Raw genomic sequence first — 20058 nt, forward strand, 5'->3', positions numbered from 1 at the left:
AAGACCATAGGTAAGGAAAAGGACCCTCAAAGACAATCTAGATTGTCTCATAAGACCATAGGTAAGAAAAGGGACCCTCAAAGGCCATCTAGACTGTCTCCTAGGACCATAGGTAAGGAAAGTGACCTCCCAAAGCCATCTAGATGGTCTCATAAGGCCGTAGCTAAGCAAAGAGACCCTCAAAGACTATCTAGACGATCTCATAAGGCCATAAGTAAGCAAAGAGACCTCCAAAGACCGTCTAGACTTAAATCTAAAGTTTAGGACAGGGACCTTGGAGGGCCACACCTGGCCCACAGGCCTTACTTTGGGGGGCCCTGGTATGGAGGAAGAAGAGAGTGGGAGCAAAAGAGCTCTGCTTGTAAACAACACCATCCTTCTTCATTTCCTCTCTTGCTACATGTCTTTGAGTCATTGCCAACCCAAAGGCGAACAAAACTCTCACAGGGATCTCTGGGCCAAACATCCACAGGAAAGGGTTGTCATTGTTGACTTCCTTTGGGGCTGAGAGAGTGTGACTCACCCGAGGGCACATTACCATTAGGTATATGGATAACTAACCTCTATGCATGGCTGACTAAGGCAATTCAAGCTGACATTTGGGTCAGTTCAGGAGAAGTTTGCCGCAGACGTCCTTTGAGGCCGAGAGAGTGTGACTCACCCAAGGTATTCATTCCAAAGCTTGGCCTTGAACACTGAAAGCAAAAGCTAAGCAAGTGCAATTTGTTATGATATATTTTTTCCTGTTAGCAGTAGCCTTGACTCAAGCTGCTTTGAAATGATGTTTTATAACACAAAATAAATGCATATTTCCAAGGACTTCGGCATCGAAAGGAGTCAAGCGAGTTGAGGGTACAGTTGTAATGGATTTCACAACACAAACAAAGTTAAAAGCGTGGCATGATACTAGATTTCCTTTGACCAGAATCTGGCCACTTGGAGAGCCTCTGGTGTCGCTGTGAGAAGATCCTCCATTGTGAATGTGGCAGGGCTCAGACCACATTGTAGTCAGTGGTCTGTGGTTTGCTCTACTCCACACTTGCATGTTGTGGACTCCACTTTGTGGCCCCATTTCTTGCATTTCGTGGTGCCAGAGCGCAGTCTGTTCAGCGCCTTCCGGTCTTCTGTGTGCCCAGGAGGGAGTTTCTCATCCGGTCTCATCCACTGATTGAGTTTCCGAGTTTTATCCTGCCACTTTTGGACTCTTGCTTGCTGATATGTTATTGCAAGTGTCTCTGTAAATCTTAGGAAGCTATATGCTGTATAACAAAATCAACTAATAAACAAAACATACCATCAATTAAAAAAAAAACCTCATTAAACAGCAACATCAAACAATAATGAGACAATGTTATGTTCTTATATGTTTTTAGTAATTTCAATGGTTCTATTTTAAGTTATGTTAATTTGACCGACATACTATTTTATTTTATTTTTTGTATTTTTTAACTGTTACTTGCTGTAAACCGCCCTGAGTCCCTTCCGGGAGACGGGATGGGATACAAATAAAATTATTATTATTATTATTGACACAACGGCATAGTATGACACAGCAAACAAGATAGATATGCTGGATTATTATTGTTATTATTACCGTGTTTCCCCGAAAATAAGACAGTGCCTTATATTAATTTTTGCTCCCAAAGATGTGCTAGGTCTTATTTTCAGGGGATGTCTTATTTTTCCATGAAGAAGAATTTTCTTTTATTGTTGAACCAAAAAAAAATGGGCATTTATTATATACTGTACAGTAGACATCATCACAAACCAGCCTAACAAGACAAACTGTGAATCCTATCAAGAATTTCTTGTTACTACCATTATTTCCATGTACAAAAATTTATGGTACATATATTTACCAATCCTGCATGCTCTGGTGTTCTGTTCGTTGGGCATGCTTCCAAACACAAACTTTGCTAGGTCTTACTTTCAGGGGAGGCCTTATATTTAGCAATTCAGCAAAATCTCTACTAGGTCTTATTTTCTGGGGATGTCTTATTTTCGGGGAAACAGGGTATTATTATTATTATTATTATTATTATTATTATTATTATTATTATTATTATTTTCCTCAGGAAAAGGCAATGATTTACAGTATCATATTCTGCTGACAGGTCTATGAAGCAGCTCCTTTAATCTGCTTCCTTTCAAAACAAATCAATCAAGAGATAAAAGTGGGATAACAACAACAACAACAGTAATAATAATAAACAAGCCCTGAATGGATGGAGCAGGGAACTGTTTCTCGTATTTGATGTAGAGGATTGTCTTCTCATCCATTTCCATTGACTCTCCACATTTTGACCCTAAGAATTGTGCTACTAACCGGCTGATTTTCCACCAAAATGTAGCTTCATGGCAGGTTTGGACATGCAAGGAATCAATCGAACATGCAAAGATAGTTCCAGCCTGCATTGAAAGCCCTTGCAAATGCATGTCCCCTTCTTCCCTATGGAGATCTCACACCAATTCTTGGAAATGTACACTACCTAGGAGCGGAGTAGTGCAAACAGATCCCAAACTAAATCGTGGTGTACGTTCTCTTATTGCAATTATGTTATTGAACAAGCCTTGTTCTGCAAACAGCCAGGCGAAGAGCGAGAGAGTGACCCTCGTGGCCCTTTTGGTTTTGCAGGAAGGTTTTTCTCGGCTTGAGGCAGATGGTGCCGCAATGGAACCGATTCTGAAGAACGTGGGGTTCGGAGAGGAGGGGAGACTCCCGCCTTGGGCCGCATTGTGCATTGAGCATCAACACAGATGCGCAGAGATAAAAGGATGAGCCCAGGCCGAGCTGACTAATCGTGCAATTGGAAGGGAGAAAGTATTTGTGCCGAGACGCAAAGACACATACGCAGAGACAGAAATGTTCAAACTGGAAAGAGTTCAGGGATGATACGGTTTCATCAGAAGAGTTCAAGGATCAAGGAGAAGGGAGTTAGGAAAAGGCAATGATATCTCCATAGGAGGATGGTGCCAAGCTCATACAGCAGGATCAAAACAAAGCTTTCTTCTTGGTTCCTTCTGAAGATCCCAAACTATTGGTCTCCAGCCAAAACAAAATGCCTTTTGGAAAGAAAATCCACTCTTGACGTCTGGAAATACAAGACATAAAGTTGATGCAGATAGACTTGTGGGTTCAAATCCCCACTGCGTTGTGCCATGTTATCTTATGGATTTCTAGATTTTGGGATAGAACCCATCACTGCATTTACACTATGCAATTACAGTAGAGTCTCAGTTATCCAAGCTAAACGGGCCAGCAGAAGCTTGGATAAGCGAATATGTTGGATAATAAGGAGGGATTAAGGAAAAGTCTATTAAACATCAAATTAGGTTATGATTTTACAAATTAAGCACCAAAACATCATGCTTTACAACAAATTTGACATAAAAAGCAGTTCAATACACAGTAATGTCATGTTGTAATTACTGTATTTACGAATTTAGCACCAAAATATCACGATATATTGAAAACATTGACTACAAAATTGGCTTGGATAATCCAGAAACTTAGATAAGCGAGGCTTGGATAAGTGAGACTCTACTGTAATTCAGTTTGACACTGAAGGGACCATAAGCCAGAAAATAGTAAACTTTTGCCTACGTCTTATTTATTTTATTTACAGCATTTATAATAATAATACAGTAGAGTCTCGCTTATCCAATGTAAACGGGCCGGCAGAACGTTGGATAAGCGAATATGTTGGATAATAAGGAGAGATTAAGGAAAAGCCTATTAAACATCAAATTAGGTTATGATTTTACAAATTAAGCACCTAAACATCATGTTATACAACAAATTTGACAGAAAAAGTAGTTCAATACACACTAATGCTATGTAGTAATTACTGTATTTACAAATTTAGCACCAAAATATCATGATGTATAGAAAACATTGACTACAAATTGCATTGGATAATCCAGAATGTTGGATAAGTGAGTGTTGGATAAGTGAGACTCTACTGTAATAATAATAATAATAATAATAATAATAATAATAATAATAATAATAAAAACTTTATTTATACCCCGCCACCATCTCCCCGTGGGGACTCGGGGTGGCTCACAATGTTACAAACGTAACAGTGCAAATACATTAACAATACACACAGTTTAAAACACAAGAAGATGATAAAACAAGTTAAAACAAAGATTTAAACAACAGTAATAATATCAATAGTAATAATATCAAACAACCACCAATGCAATTCAGTCAATTCAGTTATATTCCGCCCTTCTCACCCCGAAGGGGACTCAGGGCGGATCACATTACACATATAGGCAAACATTCAATGCCTTTTAACATAGAACAAAGATAAGACAAACATGGCTCCGAGCGGGCCTCGAACTCATGACCTCCTGGTCAGAGTGATTCATTGCAGTGATTCATTGTAGCTTTGCCTCTGCATATGCCCCTCCCTTCTTGTGAGCTGGTGCCTTTCTCCAGAAAGTTCCAAGACCAAAAGTTAGCTTGAAATCAACAAGTGAGGTCACAGGTATCACTTATGCCAAGTGGGTGTGGAAGGTGAGGAAGACCCTCAGTCATTGGTCAATTTTAGATAAGTCAAAGGTATAAATTTGCTGCAACATGCTTTTGCGACAGCTATTTGCATGGTACAACCCTCTGGGGTATGTACGGCTGTCGTCTTCTCACAGCTGTGGGGAAAATAAACTTTGCTTTTTGCATCATTCACAAGACTGGGTTTTCTGCCTGATTTCCCTCCTGAGGCAAGACCCTTTGAAGGTAATTGTCTTACAACACCACTTTAATGGCCATGGCTCAATGCTATGGAATCATGGGGCTTGTAGTTTTGGTGCCAGGATCCCCGGTGGTGCAATGGGCTAAACCAGTGTGATCGAGGTGACCTCCCCTCCAGGACTTTGTAAAAGATAGTTCAAAAATCAAGACTTTATGTTCTATATTCCATATATTTATAGTAGAAGGTGATTGAGACTTTTTACTGGAGTTTACTGTGGATTATCCCTGCATTCTGAGGCAAGAGATAACAACTTCATGAATTGTAAAATCATGCTGCAAAAACTCCACTTCTATGAATTTCCATATTGGGTTCCCCAGATGTTATGAACTTCGTTCTTATCAGATATTTTCAATTGTTTATATCATTCATGATTCCCCTTTATGCAATGTAACCCACCTTTATGGATTCTCCCTTATTTCCTCGAAATCTACCTATCTGCCTATATGTATTTATACTCTTTGGGATCCCCGGAAAATATGTGTTTTTCCCAGCTGGGTTTATGTTCCAACTTTATTTTAATTTTCACTTTATCCCATATATTTGTCAAATCATCAAATCAAATGGGAAATATTATGACCCCAACGTGAACCTCGGCCCCATGACCCAGACCTCCCTTCCCAAAAAAACAAAAGGATGATCTGCCACCGTTTAATCCAATCTCATTCCGATCGCATGGACAATATAGGGTTTAGAGTCACCAAATTCCTAAAGGTGACTCGCCCCCAAGGCAAACATTGTCATATCCCAGGCCAGGACGCCGCTGGAAGGCACCCTGTGGGGCCCGTCAATGACGGCTCATCACCACCCATCACCACTTCCCGTCTGACACCCCAAGGCATATCTAAAATCTGTGAACGTGACAGGACCCCGGACACCCTTGATGGGTGCCATTAATTCCTTTAGAAATCGGCTGGGCCAGAATTAATCTGATATTTCCTGTCCGGTCACCTCATTGTTTCAACAGCTCCCGCCTCCTCCTCTCTGATTGGCCCGAGGGGGGACAAAAAACGGCTCCCCATTGGGCCAGCAGAGCAAGGCGGGAAACGAAAGCCCGCCTCGTTCAACCTCTCAGCCTATCCGCGATCAGATGGGCAGGGAAGCGGGGCGGGAAATTCAAGGGGCTGTCAGACCAAAACATTGTATAAATATGACTTTATTTGAAACATATGTTACGCTAGTAGATTGAATGATCGCTATTAGCGTCCTTTTCAGCTGAATTGCTCAATAAAAACTCCTTGGCGGATTTTCCTTCAACTTGGCGGACCTTCTTCATTTCAGGCTTCAGGTTGTATTGCGGCTTATATTCTCCTTTTGGCTTCGCCAAGGTCCGTTCCCTCAGGACCGGGTCGGGTCTCTCTTTAAGGGCCCGATCCCCCAAAGTGCGGTCGACAACACCAGGGGTCCCCAAACTAAGGCCCGGGGGCCGGATGCGGCCCTCCGAGGTCATTTACCTGGCCCCCGCCCTCAGTTTTATAATATAATATATTGTAAATACATATAATATTGATAATAATATTATAATGTAATACAATATAACACTAATAATAATACCATATAATAATATTAATTATATATTCTATATTACATATAATATTACTAATAATATTACGGCATAGTGGTATAGTTCAATATAGTAATATATAATGCTAATATTGTGCTATGCTAATAATATAATATATTGTATGTACATATAATTTGTAAGCCACTCTGAGTCCCCTTTGGGGTGAGAAGGGTGTGATACAAATGTAGTAAATAAATGCAGTAAATAAATAAATAATAAATTTTAGACTTAGGCTCACCCAAAGTCTGAAATGACTTGAAGGCACATAACAACAACAACAACAACAACCCTAATTAACTTGACTATCTCATTGGCCAGAAGCAGGACCACACTTCCCATTGAAATCCTGATAAATGTATGTTGGTTAAAATTGTTTTTATTTTAAAATATTGTATTGTTCTTTCATTGTTGTTGTTCTTGTTGTTGTTGTTGTTTTTGCATTACAAATAAGACATATGCAGTGTGCATCGGAATTTGTTTGTATTTTTTTTCAAATGATAATCCGGCCCCTCAACAGTCTGAAGGATTGTGGACTGGCCCTCGGCTTAAAAAGTTTGAGGACCCCTGGGCTAAACCCTTGTGTCAGCAGGACTGTTGACCAAACGGTCAGCGGTTTGAATCCAGGGAGCCGGGTGAGCTCCTATCCGTCAGCTCCAGCTGACAGCTCTGTTTCATAAATATCAAGTAGACAGAACACATCATAAAGAACAAAAATAACTTTCTGGCCTTGCATCGCACATTTTAGTGCAAATACTAAGACACAAATACAGTAGAGTCTCACTTATCCAACATAAACGGGCCAGCAGAATGTTGGATAAGCAAATATGTTGGATAATGAGGAATTAAGGAAAAGCCTATTAAACATCAAATTAGGTTATGATTTTACAAATTAAGCAGCAAAAATATCATGTTATACAACAAATTTGACAGAAAGAGTAGTTCAGTACGTAGTAATGCTATGTAGTAATTACTGTATTTACAAATTTAGCACCAAAATATCACAATGTATTGAAAACATTGACTACAAAAACATTGACCACTAAAAGGCAGACTGTGTTGGATAATCCAAAATGTTGGATAAGTGAGACTCTACTGTAGTGTTCAATTTATCAGGTATTGCAGAATGTCAAATGCAAAACATCCGGGAGTCCCCTGGATAATGTCCTTACAGACGGCCAATTCTCTCACACTAGAAGCGACTTGCAGTTTCTCAAGTTGCTCCTGACTCCGAAAAGCAAAAAGGTTTGGGTGCCTCACCAAACTGAAAATCCCACAATTACTTTGTTCCATTAGAGCTAAACCGATATCGAAGTGCATTAATTCCATGCATGCTGTAACATTGCCTTGTTTTCTTTGGAAATGTTATTTTCTCTACTTTGGGGCAATTGGGAAACTAAAGCTTCCTCTGTCCTTTTGAGAGGCTTGGCTTCACATTATACTTTTAAGACATACTGTATATACTCAAGTATAAGCCTAGATTTCAGTCCTTTTTTAGGACTGAAAAAAAACCTCCTCCGCTTATACTCGGGTGAGGGTCCTGGTGGGCTTATATTCAGGTCGGCTTATACTCAAGTATATGTGGTATATTTATTTATTTTTCTATTATTATTATTGGTATTGTTACATTTACTATTTTACTTTATTATTATTATTATTATTATTATTATTACATTTATTATTTTACTCTATGATTGTTGTTACTTTTACATTTATTTTACTCTATTTTTATTAATAATACATTTATTATTTTACTGCATTTATTATTATTATTATTATTATGACATGTATTATTTCACTCTATTATTATTAAAAGGATACATAAGCACATTTACATTGAAGAAGATGAAAATAATGATTTAATCAGAGTTGAACAGTCATATCTTAAATTACAGTTTGATGTAAAGATTCAAAAACATTGAAACTACTGAGGCCTCAATTAATGTAATTTTATTAGTATCTTGGCTTATACTGGAGTCAATGTTTTCCCAGTTTTTTTATGGTAAAATTAGGTGCCTCGGCTTATATTCGGGTCGGTTTATACTTGAGTATATACGGTAATTGCAATTTAAACTTAGAGGAGCCTCGGCTGCTGATAAACACCACTGGACAAACACTTCACTGGAGATTTGTGCTACTTTTTTGGAAGGTTTTCAAATGGAGTTTGGACTCCGTTTACATGTTGGAGTAGGTGGCCAATCCAGTGTTATGATGTTATAAGAGGCTCAGACATTTACAACCAAGGTTGCGGAGAGTCTCCATCCATCAGAGATACCTCGGTCTCACCAGCTTTGCCCAGCCAAGGATGAATGGAGGCAATAACGGAGGAAGAAGGCTAATGAAAAGCATCCATCTGCTCGCAGGAGCCCATGGGGTTGGCTTGAGAGCTAGAGCATTGCTGGCCATTGGTCAGTCTGGCTGGAGGCAGAATGTGGAGCAACTGGTCTGGTGCAAAAGTGGTGTTTACATCATTGAAAGCAGCAGTTGGGAGCGGAAGGCCCAGAGCTTGGTTCTCCCCAGTGCATCTCTTCACCCAGTTCAAGGTTCTGATTGGCTACCAGTATCAACTGGGATTGACCCATTGGCAAGATGGAGAGGAAGCAGGCGGTGAGAGTGCAATTGACCAATTTCTCCTTTCGAATTACCGAATTACCTATATACTCAACGATAAGCCGAGTTTTTCAGCCCTTATTTATGAGCTGAAAAAGCCTCTCCCGGCTTATAACGGGGTCAAGGTCAAGCTGGTGGAGCCTGGAGGCTGTTGCTTGCAATATATGATATACTTATCTCTCATCTTACCCTCCCTTATCAGTGTTTACTTTTCCAAAGCCTCCCTCACTCTTAACCAAGGGAATGTTTTGAAAAGGGAAAGAAGCCCTTGCAAGTCAGGAAGATATATATATATATATATATATATATATATATATATATATATATATATATACACACACACACACACATACACACACACACACACATACACACACACCCATTACTCTTATAAAAGCATTTTCCGCTGAAATATTTGTTAATCTCTGCTACAGATATATAGGCATTTCCCCCTGCAAGCCTTTGCAATCCCTATGTGCCTAAATATTTTTATCTATCTATCTATATACATTAATTTTATATATGACTTTCCCCCTCATATGTTTGCAAGTCTTTGCAAATCCTATAAACGTATAGATATCTAGAGATTTCCATGTACCTGTATATCTGTATCTATGTGTATACATTCTTTTATATATGAATTTTCGCCTCATATGTTTGCAAGTCTTTGCAAATCCTATAAACATATAGATATCTAGAGATTTCCATGTACCTGTATATCTGTATCTATGTGTATACATTATTTTATACATGAATTTTCGCCTCACGTGTTTGCAAGTCTTTGCAAATCCTATACAGATATAATTATCTATATAGAGAGAGATGTCTAGGTAGATAGATATGAATATATATATATATTGCAGGGGAAATGCACATACACACACATAGAGATTTCTAGATATAAACATAAATATATAGGGCTTGCAAATATTGCAGGGGAAATGCACACACACACACACACACACACATAGAGATTTCTAGATAGATATAAACACAAATCTATAGGGCTTGCAAATATTGCTGGAGGGAAATGCACATATATAGAGAGAGGATTTGCAAACGTTTCAGGGGAAACACATATGTGAAATTAGTATATATAATTATAGATCTATATCTAGCTCTGCATTGTTTATGTAGGCATTGAATGTTTGCCTGTTACTATGTTGGAAGCTGCATTTTCCACCCTTGGCTTATACTCGAGTCAATAAGTTTCCCCAGGTTTTTGTGGTATATTATATTCGGGTCGGTTTATACTTGAGTATATACGGTATATACTGCCTGTAATTTCTCGGCTCCCTGCTTTTTGCCAGGAGAGCGACCCATTGAGGAACCCCACAGTGCCAATGGGGCCTTTCCCACAAAGCCATGCCACCCTTAAGGGGCCACATTGCGCCTCGACGGAGAAGACACGAAGGCAGTACTGCTGTCCTATTTCTGCCAGCAGCTCGGAGGGGATTAGCTCCCACAGTGCCCTACATTAAACATGCTCATCCTGTACATTTGCATTGCAAAATACCTTGGAAAAAATGGCTAATTCCGTCCTTTTCACAGATCCAACAAATCGTTTTGTGCCCTTCTTGGAAACAGGGCGGATTATGAGACATGTCAGGAGATGTGTGTGTGTGCAAATGCAAGGTTGGCATTGCGCACAGAGATGCAGCAGGTGGCTACAGTGTACCGCTTCATTGGGAGGTTTGTGCCAAGTTCAATCCACTGCAGCAAAAATGGCCAAGATTCCAATGGCATTAGGAAAATATTATTATTATTGACACAAACACATAGTATGACGCAGCAAACGAGATCTATATGCTGGATTTAGTGTCACAAAATCACAAGTCAAACACTTCCCAATGTTTAGGACTGTGTGATGTATTTTCAGATGATGCAGCAGAAATATACAATGCCAGAAAACCACACTGTTGTTGTTGTTGTTGTTATTATTATTTGTATTTTTATCCCACTGCTCCTCACAGCTTGAGGAGAGGTACAACATAGTTTTTTTGTGTGTCAGGAGTGACTTGAGAAACTGCAAGTTGCTTCTGGTGAGAGAGAATTGGTCTGCAAGGACGTTGCCCATGAGACGCCTGAACGTTTGATGGTTTACCATCCTGTGGGAGGCTTCTTTCATGTCCCTGCATGGGGAGCTAGAGCTGATAGATGGGAGCTCACCCTGCATGCCAGATTCGACCTTTCGGTCAGCAGTTCATCCACCATAAGGGTTTAACCCATTGCGCCACTGGGAGCTCCACAACATAGTTAAAATATTTGTGTTAAAACAGGGCCATAAAAATAACAGAAATGTTGACATTTTGTGGACGACGCAAACCACTTTACCTGAAGCAGGATGTGTGCATTCTTACTGCAGAACTGTCAACATTAAACTGCCACCATCAGTAGTGCAAAAACAAGAGGTTACATCTGCTGGCATTCCTTGGTTCAAAGTTACTAACCAGCCGCTTGGGATGGCCAAAGGCTCAGACAGCATTTATAGTGGGGTGGGCCTTGCCAATGGTTGTTCAACTCATGCAGCCTTTGTGTCGAAGTGATGATCTACCTGGAAGCAACCAAACCACATTTTGCTTCTATCCTTTCTGGAGATGTCTGCTCTTTCAAGGCGAAGAAAGGGATGCTCTGTCAGAGGAGAGCTTGTAAAAGTGACTTTGGGAAAGCCTCAACTTCCTGAATGTCTAATCAGTGGGGCAGTGAGGAGGGGGGAAATGAAAGGGGGGACAGAAGAAACCAAATTGTGCTCCAGTTGCAAGTGCATTGTTTCCAAGCCATGCCCAAAAGCAAAGGGTTGATTTGGGGGTCTCCAAACAGTCTCTATTCCAAGCCTTATCACCCTAAAAGAAGTGGCAGAAGGGGGAGGCTGGGCCTCAACTTTGTCCCTAGATGTGAAGGGGGCAAAACTGGGGGGCCACTTGGAGTGGGTCAGAAGTAGCCACCTTCTTTTTCTCCAATTGCAAACTCTATTTCCAAGCCATGCATAAAATAATAAAAAGAAGAACTTTATTTTTGTATCCCGCCCCATCTCCTGAGGGGACTCGGCTTGCATGGGGACCAAGCCCAACAATATACAATAAAACAATATAAAATGCATTAAAATCACAACAAATTAATACATCAGTAACTATAAAACACAACATCACAAAATAAAAGAGTAGCCAATGGCCAAGGGCGACATAATGTGGGGAAGGAAGAGAAATTGGAGAGCTAATGAGTCGAGTTCTCTGCCAACTGCAAGCACCGTTTCCAAGCTGTGCGTAAAACCCGACGCTTTTAAAGGGACTGAAGTAAAGGGGAGGGGGTCTCCAGAAGTGGTCCTGCCCCCAGATTTCCTTCCTCCCCTGCTCCCTTAAAATGGGGCAGAGGAAAAACAGGGGGCAACTTTACCTATATGGCAGAAAGGGAGGAAATTGGGGAGCGGAATATACCGGCGGCTTCTCTCCACTTTTGTTTCCAAGCCGTGCGTAAAAGCAAGAGGGGCGGATTTGGGGGTCTCAAGGAGGAATATTGCTCCCCATTTCCCATCCCTTAAAGAGGGGAGAGCAGGGAAGACTGGGACTCATATGGGGAAAAGACAGGGGGGATTATTATTTTGGGGTGTAGGTCGCAGAACAAGCCTGCTCCTCTCCACTCCCAAGCGCCCTGTTTCCAAGCCGTGCGTAAAAGCAAAAGGGGCGGATTTGGGGGTCTCCAAGAGGGATTCTGCCCCCCATTTCCCTTCTCTTAAAGAGAGGCAGAGCAGGGAAGAGGGAGACTATGGGGAAGGGATAGGGGTAAAGTATTATTTTTGGGTGTATGTCGCAGAACAAGCCTCCTCCTCTCCAGTCCCAAGCGCCCTGTTTCTCAGCTGTGCGTAAAAGCAGAAGGGGCGGATTTGGGGGGCTCCAGGAGGGATTCTGTCCCACATTTCCCTTCCCTTAAAGAGGGGCAGAGCAGGGCAGGGGGAGACTAGGACCCATATGGGGAAAGAACAGGGGAAAATATTATTTTGGGGTGGAGGGCGCAGGACAAAACTGCTCCTCTCCACTCCCAAGCGCCTTGTTTCCAAGCCGTGCGTAAAAGCAGAAGGGTTGGATTTGGGGGTCTCCAGGAGGGATTTTGCCCATTTCCCATCCCTTAAAGAGGGGAAGAGTAAGGAAGGGGGAGACTGGGACCCAGATTCGCCTATATGGGGAAAGGATAGGGGTAAAGTATTATTTTGGGGGGGGGGGGGTGGAGGGCGACGGACAAGGCTGCTCCTCTCCACTCCCAAGCGCCTTGTTTCCAAGCCGTGCGTAAAAGCAGAAGGGGCTGGATTTGGGGGTCTCCAGGAGGAATATTGCTCCCCATTTCCCATCCCTTAAAGAGGGGAGAGCAGGGAAGACTGGGACCCATATGGGGAAAGGACAGAGGATTATTTTGGGGTGGAGGGCGCAGGACAAGGCTGGGGAAGGAAGAGAAATTGGAGAGCGAATGAGCCCAGTTCTCTGCCAAGTGCAAGCACCCTGTTTCCAAGCTGTGTGTAAAACCCGACGCGGAGGAAAAGGGACTGAATTAAAGGGGAGGGGTCCTGCCACCAGCCTTCTTACCTCCCCTCCTCCTTTAAAATGGGGCAGAGGAAAAACAGGGGGGCAACTTTACCTATGTGGCAGAAAGGGAGGAAATTGGGGAGCGGAATATGCCGGCTTCTTGTTTTTTTCACTTTTGTTTCCAAGCCGTGCGTAAAAGCAGAAAGGGCTGGGTTTGGGGGTCTCTAGAAGGAATTCTGGACCCAGGCCTCACTCGTTCCTTCTCTCCCCATTGAAAGGGGGCAGAGGAGCCCCTCCTCCCCCTCCCTTTGGGTCCTCCACGCACTTTCCGGGCTGGCACCGAAGCAGTTAAGCTCTGCGCCTCCGCCAAGTCTGGCTCTCTTTCCCTCTCCTCCTCGCCTTCCTTCCTTTGGCTTCTTCGGAAGCAGCAGCAGCAGAAGGAGAAGAGCGGCTCCGTCGGTCCCGGCTCGGGCGGCAGGGCAAGGGGGGCGGCATAGGTGAGTCTTGGGGGCAGCGAGCCGTGGAGGGGCGAGGAAATCCCTTGGCACCACACGGAGGAAGAGGTGCCTATCTATCCAGAAGAGGTGCCCTATAGGAACCCCATAGGAGGGAGGGAGTATCCTTCACCCTTAAAGCCACAGCCCTTGGGAACCAATGGGTTTAATTTGCACGTGGGAACCGAAGTTCTGCAGGTGAGGACCAGAGATGGAAAGCCAAGGAGGTTCACACTCCTAGGAAAGACTCCCCATTGATTCCAGAATGCCTCCTCTAACTTAAAGGCACCCAATCCTATTAGTCTTGGGTGCTCAGCAGGGTCAGCCCTGGTTAGGGCTCAGAGGGGAAGCCACCAAGGCCGTATTTCAAATGAACCTTATGTGCCAATCCATGTGGGGAAAGGAAGCCTTTGCCAGGCATGTTGCTTTCCTCTGCCAGTGGAGTGAGAAAACCTTCCTTTTTCAAGCTGCTTTCCTTGTCTCTTATGTTAAGTGTCTCCACATCCCAGATTCCCTCTCATCCTGGAAGCTAAGCAGGATCAGCCCCGGTTGGTACTTGGATGGGAGACGGCCAATTCATATCAGACGATATCTCTAGGGTAGGTAGGTAGGTAAAGGTTTTCTCCTGACGTTAAGTCCAGTCGTGACCGATTCTGGGGGTTGGTGCTCATCTCCATTTCTAAGCCGAAGAGCCGGCATTGTCCATAGACACCTCCAAGGTCATGTGGTCATTGGCACGACTCCATGAAGCGCCGTTACCTTTCCGCCGGAGCGGTACCTATTGATCTACTCACATTGGCATGTTTTCGAACTGCTAGGTTGGCAGGAGCTGGGGCTAACAGCGGGTGCTCATTCCGCTCCCGGGATTTGAACCTGGGACCTTTCGGTCCGCAGTCTCTAGGGTAGGAAATGACAAAGCCACTTGGCTCAGAAAACCCTCCAAAATCCTTGAGGTCACCAATTTTTTTTAATTTATCATGTCAGAAGCAAGAACATACTTTAATACCATTTATGTGTTCCTGCCAACCTAGCAGTTTTAAAACATGCAAATGTGAGTAGATAAATAGGTGCCGCTCCGGCGGGAAGGTAACGGCGCTCCATGCAGTCATGCCAGTGGCCACATGACCTTGGAGGTGTCTACGGACAATGCCGGCTCTTCAGCTTAGAAATGGAGATGAGCACCAACCCACAGAGTCGGACATGACTGGACTTAACGCCAGGGGAAAAACTTCACCTTTTATGTGTTTTAAATGCAATTTTTTATCCTTGTATTGTTGTTTTAATTGATTGGTTTTAACTGTTATAATACTCTTGTTTCATACTGTATTACTGTTTTATCTTTTATATATTGTGGTTTGTATTATGTTGCTTTTATTTTGTCCTTATGTTGTTTGGGCCTCTGCCCTATGTAAGCTGCCCCGAGTCCCTGCGGGGAGATGGTGGCGAGGTATAAATAAAGTTTTTATTATTATTATTATTATTATTATTATTATTATTATTATTTTGCTTCTGGTGTGAAGAGACCTTGATGAAGGCATGCCCAGATGTCTTACCATCCTGCTGAGAGGCTTCTCTCATGTCCCTGCAAGCTAGAGCTGACAGGTGGGAGCTCACATCATCTCGCGGATTCGAACCGGCAACCTTCAGGTCAGCAACCCAACCTTCAGGTCAGCAGTCCTGCCAGCACAAGAGTTTAACTCATTGCACCACTCTATTATCATATCCCAGGAACACATGGTGGTGCAATGGGTTAAACCCTTGTGCCAGCAGGACTGCTGACCTGAAGGTTTGGAGGTCAGCAACCCAACCTTCAGGCCAGCAGTTCAGCTGGCACAAGGGTTTAACCCATTGTGCCGCTCTATTATCATATCCCAGTAACCCACGGTGCTGCAATGGGTTAAACCCTTGTGCCTGCAGGACTGCTGACCTGAAAGTGTGGATGAGCTCCCCCTGTCAGCTCCAGCTCTGCATGCAGAGACATGAGAGACATGGTAAAAACATCAAAACATCTGGGCAAAGTCCCCTGGGCAACATCCTTGCAGACAACCGATTGTCACACACCAGAAGCAACTTGCAGTTTCTCAAGTCACTCCTGACACACACAAAATAATAATAATAATAACAATAATTTTATTTTTATACCCCTGAAAGGAATAACAAAAGCCTATGCAGAGGCTGTTTGAGTAGACCAGAGAGCCAGAAAATGTTACCCATGTCCTGATGATGCCAGTGATCGTTTCTATGCGTTTGCACCACTGTCTTTCTCCTGTGCCTGCAGGCATCCAGGTTTCTTTTTTTCGGTGTGTGCATTTTGTCATCTCTGTGATGCGTACAAATCGATGACGGGGAGCGTTTTGCCTCCCTGTGCCAGTGAGTGAGTCGCTGTCTCTTCGGGAGAGAGTCACCAAGGAGGTTCCGTGTGCGAGTGAACGACAGTTGCCAGGAACGCATGTGCCACCGCCTCCCCTTCGCTTCTTGAAGTGTTCTCGGGGAGAGAAAGAAAACAACGGTGGTTGGCACATTGTTCTGGACGGAGATGCGTCTGGACAAAAGATGTCCAGGAATGCGCGAGGATATGCTTACGACTTGCCATTGCTTATCAGTTTCCATCCCTAAATGCTTCTTTGGCATTGCTTTTGATGCTTCTCTTTCAGACATGGGCATAGTTGGGCCCTCTGAGTGTTTCTAAGCCGAAGAGCCGGCGTTGTCCATAGACACCTCCAAGGTCATGTGGTCGGCATGACTGTATTTTATTTATTTACAGTATTTATATTCCGCCCTTCTTTCTCACCCCGAAGGGGACTCAGGGTGGATCACATTACACATATAAGGCAAACATTCAGTGCCTTAACATAGAACAAAGACAAGACAAACACGGGGCTCCGAGCTGGCCTCGAACTCAGAGTGATTTGTTGCAGCTGGCTGCAGCTGGTTGCTCAACAGCCTGCACCACAGCCCGGCTCTATGGAATGCCGTTTCCTTCCCGCCGGAGTGGTACCTATTGATCCACTCACATTTGCATGTTTTTGAACTGCTAGGTTGGCAGAAGCTGGGGCTAACAGCGGGTGCTCACTCCGCTCCCCGGATTTGAACCTGCGACCTTTCGGTCTGCAAGTTCAGCAGCTCAGTGCTTTAACACACTGTGCCACCGGAGGCTCTGTAATTCCCAATTTAAAAAGTTTCAGGTTTGAATATGAATTATTTTTGTAAAAATTTGGTCATTTTTTTTATACACTTCGTACCGGAATTTTTTTTACCCTTTTGCACTCCCACCACATGTGGATGAAAGTGCCGAACTTCTTTCCACATTTCCAACACTTCTCATCCTTGAGTGAAGTTCTTCAATTTGTCCTCCATTCCAAGCTTGTGGGGTATTTTGATGTGTGAGGATGTAACACTCTCCATGGTTGTGACTCAGCTGGAACCTCAGATTGACTCTGATGGGGATTATGGGATTCAGGTTCAAAATCAGATTCAGTGTCCCTGTTATAGAAGATGAGGAACAGAGAGTTTTTCCCACAGCAGGGAATGATGTTGTTGATACTGAAAATTGCCAGGTGCAAATGGACTCAGAAAAGGAGGACAGTTCTCAGTCTGATAGCAAGCAGGCTGACGCTAACGAGCAGGCTGACCTTGATGAAACAGAATCTTTAGATCGAGCTAATCTTTAGATCAAGCTGGCCATTTGGAATTCAGGATTCGAAGGAGTGTGAAAATAGCAAACAAGAAGGTCAGAGGCCAAAGAAACGCCTTCATGCTTGGCAAAGGGTATTAAAGCAGTGTGTTTGGAGACAAACCTTTGTCAAAGCAACTTTCATTCAACCAAGAATCAAGCTCTCGTTTTCGTGGATTATCTTGCAGCCTTTGTGTTTATGTTCTTGGGACTTTGTCATGCTCTAATGGGACTTTGTTTATTCCTCGTGATTTCTGGATTTATTCTCTATGGCTTTATTTTGTAACAATCTTTTGCTTTTAAAGAACTTTTTATCTTCTATCTTCTAATAAACCCTTATTTATGGAATGCCTTGCCAGTTGAAATTCGAACTACCCGAGACCTACTTGCTTTTCGGAAAGCCTGTAAAACCTTTCTCTTCCGACAAGCCTTCGAAGGGTGAAAACTTGGGGCTGTGCCCGTTCTTATTGTTATCTAAAGCTACTGTATTGTTTGATCTATTTTGTAAACCGCTCCGAGCCAAATTGGGAGTAGCGGTATATAAGTCCAATAAATAAATAAACTACAAAAGACTCCAACCTGTGTGCAGTCTGGTGTATATAGCAAGGTGAAGCGACACTAACAGTCTCGGGCCCCTTCCTTTCCCCCTCAGCCGCTTAAGTGTACGGTTCTTTGTAAACATTAGGAAGAACTTCATAATGGAAAGAGCTGTTCAGTGATGAAGCAGACTTCCAAAGAGGGTTATGGATTCTCTTTCTTTGGCTATCTCTCTATCAGGAGTGAATATGGTTTCCATTGGGTGGGAGGCTTACTTGGTTGATGTTTGAGGGCCATCCTTGAGCAAAGTCCTTCAATTTGTTCTCCATTCCAAGCTTGTGGGGTATTTTGATGTATGAGGATCCAACGCTCTCCGTTGTTGTGACCCAGCTGGAACCTCAGAGTGACTCTGATGGGGATGATGGGATTCAGGTTCAAAATCAGGTTCAGAATGTCCCTGTTGTAGAAGATGAGGAACAGAGAGTTTTTCCCACAGCAGGGAATGATGTTGTTGATACTGAAACTAGCCAGGTGCAAATGGACTTGGAAAAGGAGGACAGTTCTCAGTCCGATAATGAGGCTCAGCAAACTAACGAGCAGGCTGACCTTGACGAAACAAGTTCCTTAGATCGAGCTGACCGTTTGGAATTCAGGGTTCAGAGGAGTGTGAGAATAGCAAACAAGAAGGAGGTCATAGGCCAGAGAAATGCTTTCATGCTTTGCAAAGGGTATTAAAGCAGTGTGTTTGGAGACTAACCTTTGTCAAAGCAACTTTTGTTTAACCAACAAGCAAGTTCTCATTTTCGTGTATTATCTTGCAGCCTTTGTGTTCATGTTCTTGGGACTTTGTCATGCTCTAATGGGACTTTGTTTATTCCTTGTGATTTCTTGGATTATTCTCTAAGGCTTTGTTTTGCAATGATCTTTTGGAACGTTACTTTTGCTTTTAAAGAACTTTTTATCTTCTATCTTCTAATAAACTACAAAAGACTTCAACCTGTGTACAGTTTGGTGTATATAGCAAGGTGAAGCTAACCTGAGGTGCGACATCCATTCACCCTGCCTGTGTTTCTTTCTCCTTCTCCACAGGACCCTCTCCATGGCGAGAAAGCCCTCATCCTTGTACCAAGAGTCCAGTTGATGCCCGGCTGCTGGATTTGGCATCCTTGGCTAGACCCGGCACCGTTCGGAACCTAGGCCTCCATCTCTTCCAGCCTGGAACCATCCGGAAAAGGATCTTCATTCCTTGGCGGAGAGATCCGCGGAGACATCTAAGAGATCGGGGAGACATCTGCACTCGGGATCGGTCTGTGCCAAAGAGGAGGAGGAGGACGACGACGACGACCACAGGCTGCTGCCTCGCTTTAATTTGCAAGGAGACAAGCGCCTCTTAATTAGCTCGCCTTGGCAGCTGTCCGGAGGAACCAAGGAAACAAGTGGCAGCTTAACAAGCGAAGGAAGGAGACGGCGGCGTCGCGGCTCTTCCTCTCCGATGCCAGTCGAGCCTCGGACGTCCCTCCAGTGACCGCTTCCGAGCCTTCCTTTGCGAAGCCTGACGAGGAGGATGACCGACATGTCGGACCCGGCCAACCTGGGGGTGGTCTCGGCCACCTGCGTCTCCAAAGTGGAGCTGAGGGTCAGCTGCAAGCACCTCCTGGACCGAGACACCCTCAACAAGTCGGACCCCTGCGTGGTGCTCCTCATGCAGTCCCAAGGGCAGTGGATGGAGGTAGGCGGTCAAGCGGGCATCTCGCTTGCCGGGAGGGGAGGATTGGGCTCGGTGTCGTGGTCAGGACTGGGAATCGGACAGGCGTGGGCCAACCTGGGTATTCTCTCCAAGTGTTTTGGACTCCGATTCCCACCATTCCTAACAATCCCAGGCTTAAGATGAAAGAATCCCTCTTTCTCTCTC

General features: G+C 43.5%; 1 protein-coding gene across 1 annotated transcript in view; it reads left to right on the top strand.

Moving 5' to 3' along the window:
• Positions 1-13733: 13733 nt before the first annotated feature.
• Positions 13734-20058, top strand: part of cpne7 (copine 7) — a 48242-nt gene continuing 41917 nt past the window's right edge. Inside the window, exons 1-2 of the mRNA XM_016997421.2 lie at positions 13734-13939; positions 19236-19875. Coding sequence (XP_016852910.1) covers positions 19711-19875 — 165 coding nt within the window. The 5' untranslated portion in view covers positions 13734-13939; positions 19236-19710. The remainder of the gene's footprint in view (positions 13940-19235; positions 19876-20058) is intronic.

Source organism: Anolis carolinensis, unplaced genomic scaffold (assembly GCF_035594765.1).
Source record: "Anolis carolinensis isolate JA03-04 unplaced genomic scaffold, rAnoCar3.1.pri scaffold_9, whole genome shotgun sequence".
Classification (NCBI taxonomy): Eukaryota; Metazoa; Chordata; class Lepidosauria; order Squamata; family Dactyloidae; genus Anolis; species Anolis carolinensis.